General features: G+C 44.0%; 1 protein-coding gene across 1 annotated transcript in view; it reads left to right on the plus strand.

The window, feature by feature from the left end:
• NPAS3 (neuronal PAS domain protein 3) overlaps positions 1-12,613 on the plus strand; it is an 815,671-nt gene that overhangs the window by 779,508 nt on the left and 23,550 nt on the right. Inside the window, exon 8 of the mRNA XM_015563843.1 lies at positions 9,294-9,487. Within this exon, the coding sequence (XP_015419329.1) occupies positions 9,294-9,487 (194 nt within the window). The remainder of the gene's footprint in view (positions 1-9,293; positions 9,488-12,613) is intronic.

Below are 12,613 nucleotides of genomic sequence, written 5' to 3' on the forward strand. Positions count from 1 at the left end.
CCACAACTGCCCTCCGCTCTTGGCCTCTAACCGCCTCTACCTTGGCCCTGCCACCATGGCTTTGTCCAGAAGAATGTCTGGAAGGTCTCCCAGTCTAATTAGCATATTACCCTTTTATTAGTATAGAGGCCTGATGCACAAGTGGGGGCTGGCTGGTCTGCTCTCAAGGGGGTCCCGGATCAGGGTGGGGGCTCCCTTGGGGGGCAGGGCAGGCCTGGGTGAGGGGCCTGGGGCAGTTTGCAGGCTGGCCACGCCCCTATTGGGGTGGGGGTCTCCGCTGGGGGGCATAACCACCCTGGGCAAGGGGCTGAGGGCTGTTTTCAGGCCAGCCACACACCCTTCAGGGTGGGGGTCCCCGCTGGGGGTGTGGCCAGCCTGGGCAAGGGGCTGAGGGCTGTCTCGGAGTGGTTTGCAGGCCAGCCAAGCCCCCAGCTTTGTCTGGAAGGATGACCGGAAGGTCTCACAGTCTAATTAGCATATTACTCTTTTATTAGTATAGATAATATGCTGTAGTATTTCTGGGGGTTGAGATGGGAGTTAGGGAGCCAGTTTCTATTCCTTACCTGGCACATGGGACTGGTTCTAAATTCTTTTTTAAATGGTGTCAGGAGATACAACTGTAGTATGTTATGTTAAGATTCCTCTTTACCCTCAAGACAGTGACCCTAAACCACAAGGGGCCTCTGGGACCCTGAGGGTGACACCCTCCTCCCCAATGAGTGATAGAGGAATGAAAAGTTGCCCTCCACAGAGGTAGAGTGGTCTCTGTCCTTCTCTAGGAGACTTTAATAAAGTAACGGAATCAAGCAAAATTGGATTAGATGTGTATAGTTCAGCCTTCTTGCTTTGCCCCTTAACAATTTGTCAAGGGGTTTCTACCCAGGCCCAGGGTCCTGTTTTATTAAATGATATTTGAGGTGTTCCACTCTCTGAGAAAATGTGGCTTATATCTTTGCCATACATTTACATAATCTTGTTTAGGAAATCTCTCTAATTTAAACAATCCCAATTTTTTAAAAAAATCTTATCTTTGGTAGAAGAAAGACTATTTTCTCCAAAGGGAACAGGAAACAAATATGGAGTCCAGGCACATTTTGAGAAGCTAAGGCTATAATTGTGGTTCTGTTTTTTTATGTTATGTATTTGAAGTGTGGTAACAGAGATGGATGAGAAGTAATTGTTATGTTTGGAGGATACAGTCATGTCAGAATAGAATGCTGTAGCTAATGTATTTTAAGTGCAGGTTTTAAAAATTTTTTATTTGTTTCCTTAGAAAATGTTTCTATATTAAAAACAAAACAAAAAAACAAACAAAAACAGGGTGATAAATTACCAGCAATCTCTCAGCTCCTCACTGGAGCCATCAAATTAAGGGTTAACCTCCCAGGATTCCCCTGAATTAATCAGGAGCTAAGCCAGAGGCTGGCTGGGCAGGGGGAGGGGATTGGCGGAGCTCGACCTCCCCCAAGAGGCTTGCAGCACCGCAGTGCAGCCACTGTGGCATGGCCACTGAGAGAAAGGAGACCATTACACAAATAAAGGCGCTCTGACAGGGCTCCCAGGCGGCACCCCCAGGCGGCCCTGTGCGCAGAAAACACGCCCTGATCCCACATCAGTCCATGGGCCAGGCCTATTGCCCGAGCTTCCATTCCAAAGAATGGAGACAATGGCTTGTGCTCTATGGGGGAGGGATTCTTTCAGTCCAGAGTGAAATGTAAATGTATGTTCATCTTTCTTTGCTCATTTAGGAGGCAGTCTGGGCTGAACTCCTAGGTCATCTTTATCTATTCGTTCAGCTCTCTAAAGAGGAAGCTGTAGGTGAAGGGCTATATGGCCGGCCCCTAAAGCAGGCTTCAAGGATGGCTCTATATTGGCATCCAAAGCACTTGCAATGGTGAAATGCAGATTCCCAGGTCTCTGCCTCGATTTAAATAACCTGAAATTGGCGGGAGGGGGCGGGACCTAATCCACCTTATCAATAAGCTCACCGGGTGATGCTTGTGCATGTTCAAATTTAAGAACCACTAACCCTAGAGTTGTTTTTGTTTAAAATAAATCCCTAATATCAGCCTTAAGTGTTTTAAGCTCTCCTATTAAAGAACAAAATATGTTTTCCCTCAGGTACCAGGCCCTTTTAGTTGTCTGTCTACTGGACAGCGCGAGTGGACTTCATCTACAAGAGGAGGAATGCCCAAATTCATGCGTGGGCGTGGGTCTGTTTTCCGACAGGACCTGAGTCTCTCAGTGGCAGTAGAGACCCTGGCTTCCTTCCTGTCTCTGCCTTCCATAGAATGCCCTTCCCTACAGCCTCAGGTCGCCCGTTTCCTGGAGTGCTCGCTGAGTCTTTCAGGAATCACACCAAGCATTCAAACCAAATGGAAGGTCACAAGTCCCTGGGAATTAACTACCTAAGTACAGTCCTTTTATCCGAAAGGACTGGCTTTGGCCAGGGTTCCTTTTCCTTAACTTTGGCCAGGAAGCTTCCCAGCACACAGCCGTCTCCACTAGCAGAGCAGGCCTCACATTGAGCCCTCTGAGACCCTAAGACCCTTTCCTTTCTAGTTATTGCTGATCTTCTATCCATAAGTGCTGAATCCTGCTCCCATCAACCCAGCCCGCTCCTAAAGATCCCTGACTCAGGAAATGCTTAGGGGCCAACTCCAAGGAAGACTGCCACCACCCACTGGTCCTGAGCTGGTAACCACCTTGAAGAGGTTTACACTGTCACACACTCCCTGCCAACCCTCTTTCCCCCTGAACCTCACCTTTCCCCAACCTCACCTCTGCTTTTAGAAGCCAACTTTTCCCTCTTTGTCATTTTTTAATCCCCTGCTGCTAAAGTCCCAATGTGAATTATGACAAAGTCCCCTAGAGTAGAGTTAGTTTCCAGAAATAAAATCTGAGATTCCAGAAAGGAGAGGGAGATGATATTCTTCAGTTGTGAGCCCTCTTCTGCATCGTGCTTGCCTCTGTGGACAAGTACTTGGTCCCGGGTCTCTTTTTTCCCCAGGCCTTGTGCAAAGACCTAGGAGGCAGGAGGCAGACAGACAGGGACAGAGAGACCTGTTAGGGCAGATTCTCCACCCTATGACTCAATATGGTCTAAATCTCAGAAAACCCACTCCCTAAAAATTTGCATGAAGGAATTTGCATGAGGTTGATATTCTCAAGCTAGTTTAGATTAAGTTGTTACTCTATAGGCTAGATGTCGAAGCTCGGAAGACCTTGATAAGCCTTTATCTGTCAGCAGGTTATGGGCCACCTCAAAGCCCCCATCGCTTAGAAATAATTAGCTGGCTCTCCCTCCTGAGCGAGCGATGTGATGATCTGTATGCTAAAGCAGACTTCTACTGGGGAATAAGAGAAAAAAGAGAAGAGTGCCAGAAGGAAGCTGAGGTTTTTAAGGTAAATTTAGATTCCCTTAAAGGACAAGTGAAAAATCTCTGAAGATGCGCTAAACGCAGGGAATCCATCGTTCTTTCGTGCCTGCAGCATTTTTGTGCCCCTATTTGCTTAGCCCTATTCTCTCCTTTACATTATATGTGGAAAATAATGCACATAATACTTAGCACTTCCTTTTGATAAAGAAAACGTTTCATATTACTGAGATTTTTTTCCCTAAAAGATGGAGGATAGCTTCCAGATGCATTTTTTTTTACATGGACTTCCCTTCTTTAAGTATCGACAGAGGGGAGGCTTTAGCAAGGTCTTTGTGATGGGCTTGCTCATGAGAAGATATTAGTGGAGGAACTCTAAGTGTTTGTCACTAACAGACAACTGGAAGGAGCATGTGGCAGGAAGAGAAATATACATTTGTCCAAGAAACGTGGCTTGTTAACACTCCCACACTCATCTGAACTCTGAGGACAGGGACTTACAGCCTCGTGCACATCAACTTGTAACAGAGAAGAAAAATAAAAGTACAATGATGATTTCTTCAACGTGAGACTGATGAATAATGTTAATTTGGAGGGTTTTATTTAAAAAAAAAAAAAGATGGAATTTCAGCTCAGAAATCCTGTGCATTCTGCCTCACTGGGGCTGGCATCTGGGCAGTGCTGTGTGAGGAGTTTAGAAAAATATGGGTTTTAGCATTTTTGTACAGCTCTTTATGATAAAGCAAGAGCAATGAAAGGAAGATCAGTGAGGATTGAGTTCTGATACAGAATTGAGCTCAGGGGCGAAGAATCCCTCAGTTCAGAAATCGATTTTGAAGAATGTGTGTAGATTAGATTTAAGACCAGACTAAGGTGAACCTTTAGAACACAGAGGCAGGTTTCACCTGGGATCAGCCAAAACAAAAGCATTGCCCCAACTCAGCGACGACCCATAAAAATCCCATTGTTTAATTCTTGAAGTGTACTTTGCATTTATTAATTTGCAGCTGTATTCAGACTCCCAACCCACCATGGAGTGAGGGCCATCCTATTGAGCATTCGATCACAGAATTCTCTAGAACTTACTGAAACCCTAGGTCTGATTGTCTGCTCCTTTGTCTGCACTTTGTATCTGAGGAAGCGCTGCCCCAGCCAAAGGCCTCACCAAGGCTACCGGAACCAGGACTGAAAGCAAATGTTTCCCAATTCAGTGTTATTTCTACTCCACAATCCTCCTTTCATTTTAAAGCTGCTATGTTATTTGTATAGTTTTAATGGCTCTTCACATAAGAGGATATGTGTATTTGGGCTTATACATTTACATTCAAAATCATTTTCCATTCACTCACTGGACTTGATAAGGAAGCCATCCCATTCTTTGGGATGTTGCCACTGGGATGGGCAACAAGCTTGGCATTTATATCAGAATGCAACTGTGGGTGGAGAAAAAGGGGACTTTAGAGCTTTGAGAAATGTTTATATTTCTTACAAAAGTAATTATAGAGCAAGAGAACCTTAACATAGAGGAAAACATAAGTTGCCTTGGGCTTCGGGTACTTACAGTAGGGGAAATGCCTTTAGTATTCTCTCATCTGTTTTCTTCATTAGTAATTCCACTGAATTCCCTGGTTTTAACTATCACCTCCAGAAAAAAAAAAAATCCAAAATTGTACTTTCAACTATCAGTTCTTAAGTATGCAGCTCCTTTTTCCAATCCCCTGGACACATTGTCTAGGACCCCACCCCACCCCCGCCATACCCACACATTGGTAGTTCCTGTATTACCAATTACCATTCTGTCTATCATCATCATCATCATCATCATCATCATCATCATCATCTTTATCCTAGGAGACAGGCTCAAAATCATGGTGCCAGCTCTTCTCACCAGCTCCCATTGCCAGTCTCTACTGCTTTACCTGTACCTGCCATTTGGGCCCAGCCCTGCCTCGTTACCCGTTGACACCCACTGCTCCTGTGCCAATAGGTTCCCTTTTATATTCTTTTTCTCTAGCTCTTCTCTCAATCTGAAAACCCCTTTCACCATTCTATGACCATATCTTATGTCAACAATGTACTCAAACGCCAGTTTCACATATCCTTCCTGATCCATTCAGGCAAAAGTATTACTGGCTACCCTGAATTTCCAAAGACCATACCCTTTACCTTTCTTATGGAGCATTACTTGTTACTTAATAAAAGTAGTACTTATTGAGCATATACTGTGTATCAGCCATATATATACATAAGAACTTTATATACATTTGCATTGAATCCTCTCAGCAGCCCTATAAGACCTAAAGGGCCTCTACCCCAGAGGTCCCTGTTTAATTGGCTTTGGGTACAGTTGAACATGGGGACTTTTAAGACTCCCTGGTGATTCCACTGTGTGGCAGATTGAGAACCACTGGTGTAACTCCGAACCCATTAGCCACCTATTCTCCTGTAGGACGTATCACATTTGGAGCTTTAAAACAAATGCTGGACTCCAGCCCAGTCCCAACAAACTTGAATCCCTGGGGGATAGAGCCTGGGAGTCCACGTGTTGGCAAAGCTTCACAGGTGATTCTGCCTCATAACCAGGATGGAGAACTACCCTCTCGCTCAGTCACTGTGTCATCTCCCACTGTTGCTAGACTACAGGTGATTACATATGTCTACTCCACTTTGTAGTCCATAAACTCTTTGAGGAAAGGTTTACATTTGATTCATCTTGGTCTATTCCCTGGCACATAGCAGTATCCTTTGTACATAATATGTTTTAGAAACTTAAAAATAAATGCCCTTTGCTGATCTTATTATGAAAACAATGAACCCCTTTATGGAATACTTATCCTCTTCATGGGACTAGGTTTTAATCTCTACTACGCCAGCCTGGGAAGGAAGCAAGTCATTGCAGTGCTCTGAGCATCGCAGCTGCGTGGCTGTGTGGTGTCAGAGCCAGGGCTGGAACCCAGATGCCTTCCTCTGCATCTCCTGCCTTAAACGCAACTGCCAAGTGAAACAACAGTCTACGTGTTTGGATAGATGCTGTCACACATGTTTCTACAATTAGAACATAACCTGCCACATGGGGCGGGAGGGGAACTGTTGGCATCATGAAATAGATTTGGAAAAACATATCACTTTAAGACCAAAAAGCTAATTATGTGACCTAACATACTCAGTCCCATCCTCCCTCACCCCCAGATGCGCATATGAACAAACCCACTCTCTCATTGTTCTTTGGCATTTCTTGACAACTATTTAATTACTACATTAGTAAGTTTCTTAGTTTTCTTTTTCTTCTTCTTAGTTTGTGCTATTTCTCAGACTTTTCAAATAACCTGAGCTTCTGGTTATAAGTGAAGTCTATTTAAAGGTTTATATACAGATTACCGAAGGCAGTAAATTGTCATGTTCCATTCAATATGAATATGCACATCAAATGTATACGGGGATAAAGGGGAAATGACACACAAGACCTAGAAACCGGATTTAGGCTCTTTTTTGCCATTTCCAAGTCAGGTAACTCTACATAGGGAATGAACTTTCCAGAATCTCTTTCCTCACCTAAAAAAAATGGAAGGGAAAAGGACCTAAAATAGATTGTCCAAAATTTTCTTCCAAATATTATTATTTTAGAGGGTCATAAACTTTCATAATTCATTACCAGGCTTTTGGTCAAGATTAAATTAATAATTCCTTATTATCCTTAATATCTAGTTGATATTTTTAAAGGCGAATAGAATCATAGTGAAATTTACAGACTTCTTTACAATTTAGAGAGTGTTCCCCTCCATTATCTCCTTTGGTTTTTATAACATAACTGCAGGCTAGTTATTATGCCCATTTCACAGAAAATGAAATTCAGATGCAGAGAATTGACCCGCCATGGTAATGAAATGAGAAAATGGCAAACCTAGACGCAACTGGACCCAAATGTGATCCCCAGTGACACGTGGATGGCCACCAGCAAAGCTGGAGATGGAGGCCCGGGAGATCTGACATGCAGACTGCTCAGCCCAGTAGCCTGTCTGTCTCCCAGAATGTTTTCTAGCCCAGACACCTATAAATCACTTTCAAATAGAATACCAAGCAGGGATTTATTTAGCATATCATTTCTGGGTGTGTGTTTTCCTGCGCATTTATAGATCTGTGTTTTTCCAAGCTGAGTGTTCCTGATAGTGCAAGACAGATAATGATAAATGAGCATCTATGTGAGCCTAGCTGGGAGGAGGACCAGGAACTGTTGACACCCCTCCTGTGAAGTTAATCCCATTTCTTTTAGCTGTTTCTTTATTAGTTAATGAGGTCTGGCCAAAAAAAAAAAAAAATGTGTCTATGATGGTGTGTTAGCATCCTTGCCTCTAGGTACATTTTCAAGTATTCATAAAGTAGCTCGTCCGACCAAAGCCTAAAGCAAAAGTGCATTAAGTATGAATTTAGTTAACTTCATATGCGGGTGGTCGAAAAACTGCTCCTGAAATAACCTAAATAATGCTCCTCATTGGCGTTTCCAGATGGACAGCTCTAGGTGCAACGTGAAGGGGGACAGGGAAGAGGGAGGGCGCAGAACAGCCAGGACTCGAAGGGCAGCCGGAAGCTTTTATCCTGCCCCTGGCTGACAGCTGTGTGGCTGACTTTGGGAAACTGAATAACTTAAGGGAAATAAAAACAAAATGAGAAAGGAATTACCAGTCAAGCCCCTGGGAAGGAGAGCAGACACTAGATCTTAGTGCTCCTGGGAGGCCAGAGACCGCTTTCCACCTCGGTTCCTTATGGCCAAGAGGGAAAAGGAAAATCTCGAAAGGGATGCACTTGGAAAGGCAAGCCAACTGTGAAGCTTGGTTAGCCGCTACCCTGAGCTCTGGGTCCAGTGCATCGTAGCGATGACCTCCACCACCTGGCTCTAGAAGGCCACACTGCACACTGTGGCAGAGTCCTAGGGACACAGCTAGCGCGTGCGCGCACACACACACACAGAGTCTTCACCCCCTCCACACACACACCCAACTTCTATCATTCCAAAGCACAGCCACATAAATCCTTCCCACTTTCCATCCTTTCATGATTTTGTTTCCCCAAAACATCATTTAATGACGTTAACATTGTGGCTTTTCTACATATAGTTTATAAGCAAAGGAACTTTTTCAAGAGATGCCTTCTGTTTGGTTCTAGTGGCCTGGGCTACCTGGTGTGTATTTGGGCTAACAACCTGCAAATCATAGCCCAACGTTCTCCTTCCTGTTTCTGCATCAGTGACCAAAAGGAGCCTCCTAATTGGTGCGAGTCTTCCTAACCCTTCGTCAGGAGGAGGTCAAGAAACAAGGAAGGAAAGAAAAACCAAATCTTCCGACCTCCAACCTTATGGGCATGGCAGCAAATCGCAGTGTTACTGGTTATTCAATGTTACCTATGAATACCTGTGCACAAGGAGGTGCATTCATGCCATCCCCACTGAGTCTTTCATTCATGGAGTCTTTGGCCTTTTGCGATATCAACCCCAGATGAAGGAAAGCTGAGCCACACTTCTGAAAGGAGTTGGCCACGTAATCCCACTTGGTGTGGATTTGGAGAGAAACAGACAAGGACTGATCATGCAAATGTCTCCTTCACAGCTCAGTGCTCAACTTTCTGGTCATTTTAGCTGGTTTATGAACTTCCTCTAAATGTAAAAAAAAAAAAGGGCCTGAAAAATAGTAACAGCATAGCATAATAATAATAATGCTGCATTGGGACATGCTCAGAGTATAATGTTTCTCTATTATCGCCTGCCTTGAGGACATGGAAGGCACTTTGACAGCCATTATGATTACAAAAGGTACAAGCTAATATTGGCTGTGCCAGATGTAATTTTGCATTTCTCTCAAAAGAAACACTGTTATGTCCCAGCTGTAAGCATGACTGTGTCCTGTACTCGCTATTCTGTTACAGGTGATCCACATAACAGGTCGGCTACGACTGCGGGTGTCGCTGTCCCACGGGAGGACCATCCCCAGCCAGATCATGGGTCTTGTGGTCGTGGCGCATGCCTTGCCTCCCCCTACAATCAATGAAGTCAGAATCGACTGCCATATGTTCGTCACTCGAGTAAATATGGACCTCAATATCATTTACTGTGAAAATAGGTACTTGGTTTTTGTTTCCGTTTGCCCTGCTGTGTGTTGCACATGGGTGAGGGTTGGTGTTTTCAGCAGGCTGTAGGACTTTACTCTCCCAATGAGGCTCATTATAAATCCTGATCTTATTTCTAGTGGATGCTTGGACTGACACCTAACATGATTTTTATTTTAAATTTCCGTTGCTGGCCTGATTTGCATGAGGGATAACAATGGAATGAATTGGGATACCCAGACATCCATGTGCTATAAGTAAGGCCCATTTTGCCCAAAAAAATCCAAGGAGAGAGCAAGACTGAGACATTATTGGGGAAATGATGCAGTAAAGGGTGCTCAGGAGTGATGCCTCAGCCAGACCCTGTTCCTGACTCCTGCAGGGCCCAGCCTCATGATGGTCCATGTTCACGCAGGCAGGCATTAAGCGCATTGCCTTAATCAGCTCAGGCTGCTATAACAAATTACCATAGCCCAGCGGCCTAGACAACAGACAGTATTTCTCACAGATCTGGAGGCTGGGAAGTCCAAGGTCCAGGTGCAGGCTGCTTAGACTCCTGGTGAGAGCCCTCTTCCTAGCTTATAGATAGCTGCCTTCTGCTGTCCTCACGCAGGGAGACAGAGCTGTGGGCTCTTCTCTGTATAAGGACTCAAATTCCATCACAGGGGCTCTGTCCTCATGAACTCATCTAATCCTCATCTAAATCAAAGGTCCTACCTCCTAATACCATCACATTGAGGGGAAGGGCTGTAATATATGAATTTGGTGGGGAGACACAAACATTTAGTCCACACAACACATATACAGAACCAATGACAATCAGAGCCCCCTAGAGGAAAAAAGGACCAAGATATTGAACCTGATATAGGTCATCAGACTAGTCTAGGCTTTCTACACATGTATTAAATAAAATTCGTAATTCTCACTTTCATAAATTAAAAAAAATAAGATGACTCATTGTGTGAATAACTTGCCAGTCCTTCCTCAGGATTGAGCTTTTATAAAAGGATTTCTTGGCCTTTGGTTAAAAGTTCACTTTTTCCATTAAGCACAAAGCGAGGGACAAGGAAATGGGACAATGCCCCTTCAGACCTTTCACCTAGAAGTCACCAGCCTTCAGACTAATGTAAAGAGGAGAGGTTGATGGGATGTGGGGAGCAGGGAATGGAGCAGTGCAGGGGCTGCTGCGGGAGCTGTGGTGATGCTGTCCCTCCCCCGTGCTATGGGAAGAATTACAGTCAGTTTTGAGAAGATGCTTTTGTGGCTCAGTGTTGTCGGCCATGGATACAGTATATGCTCACTGAGCCCTGTGAGTGCCTATGGAGGAAAAATGAAAAAACAGAACGGCCAAGCGGCTTGGTAATTGACCTCCTCATGGCCGAGCCAAGAGGCAGGCAGACAGCATTGCGTTCAGTCTGTTGGGAAGTGAAAGGTGTTGCAGCTGAGTTAAAAATGCCTACCATTTCCAGTCAGGATTTGATTCAGAGAAAAGAATTCACCAATAGGATACATACCCGCCTGCCTTTTAATGTTCGGTGGGGTAGAAGATATCATGAAACTGGCGCTATTACTTAATAAGTAACTCTAAATCTATGTTTTAAGCTTTTGGTGGCATTTAGTAAAAATTGTATCATCACGACTGTATAGGTGGCTATATCTAAGGTATTCTGGAATGGCCACAGGAAATCAGGAAGGACAATTAGCCAAATGATTGCCTAGAGTTGGTTAGTAATAATTAAGATGACTAACATTGATTGAACACTTACTACACACTTGGCAATGTGCAGAGCTCATTATAAGGGTGGGGCAAAAGTAGGTTTATAGTTGTGAGTACATGAAACACAGTTTATTCTTGTATTATTCTTTAATAATTACTGTATTATCTTCCATCTGAACAACTGTAAGCCTACTTTTGCCCCACCCTGTATGCACCATCTAACTCAAGTTTCTGGACAGTTCTGTGAGGCAGGTCTTGCCATTGTCTCAATCCCCCTCAGGTGATTTCAGGTGAAAGAGAAAGGTTGACTTACCTGAGGCCAAGAGTTAAACCCAAATCTGACGGATTCAGAAACCTCTCACTTAGCAACATCCTGGGGGGCCTCCCTGCGTTCCCTGTCTCTTATTTTTCCTCGGAAGTCAGGCCAGATGGTAAGGAACTGGTCATAATAACTGCCTAGGTGGACCTTTCACACATGTGCATCCACGAAAAACAGCCACAGCCCATAGAGCTATTTATCCTGGTTTAAAATGTAGAATGCTGGAGACCCAGGAGGCAGAAAGTCAAAGGATGAGCTATGGTATTGCTTCTTTGAAAACATGGGTCAGCTCCCTTGATTTAGGTTACCAACACCAATTCCTAAAAAAGGGGGGGTGGGGTGGAGGGGGAGTCTTGTCTTATTTCCCTAACATTTACTCAGCGATTGTCTTATCCCAAAACTAGCACTTAATTTTCATGAGATCACAGACTAATTCTTTTGACATACTCCACAGAACCAAGTGCCAAATGGTGCCACTCTAGTAATTGAGATTACATTCTGTAACCACTTTAAGCTATTTTTTCTTCCCATTTAAATAAAGTTTTCTACAACCCCTTATTAGCCAATACAATACAGCATTATTTCCTAACTGAAGATGATAGTAATTATTAAAAAGACCTATGTGGAGGTAATTGTATATTTGACCTACGGGAGAAGCATACAGACAGCTGCCTTCTGCTATTGCATCTTGTATTCTGATGCAAATGTGTGTCCAGTGCAATGCTATGTTCATTTCATTCATTCAACCCCTCACCAGCCTCTTAGCTATTTTACAGGTGAGGGAACTGAGTCTCAGAGTACAAGATGCCAGGGGGACCTGGTTCTCATAGAGGTCATCAGACTGTTCTGGGGCTTCCACTACATATAGGAAGGGGTCGCTGAACACTGAGCTGGCCACATTCACCTCAATAACAGGCTCTGGTACCAAGAAGTGGTTCTATTGTTTGAAAGGATTCCATTCAAATAAAAAATAAACTAAAGAAATGTCTTCCCTAAAGAATGAAGTGGATTTTTTCCTGGGTTTGTTGTTTAATTGGGGAATTGCTAACTAGAAACTAAAGGCAATCCCTGACTCTACAGACCATCCCCCCGCCCCCCAGCCCC

Source organism: Myotis davidii, unplaced genomic scaffold, assembly GCF_000327345.1.
Source record: "Myotis davidii unplaced genomic scaffold, ASM32734v1 scaffold116, whole genome shotgun sequence".
Taxonomy (NCBI): domain Eukaryota; kingdom Metazoa; phylum Chordata; class Mammalia; order Chiroptera; family Vespertilionidae; genus Myotis; species Myotis davidii.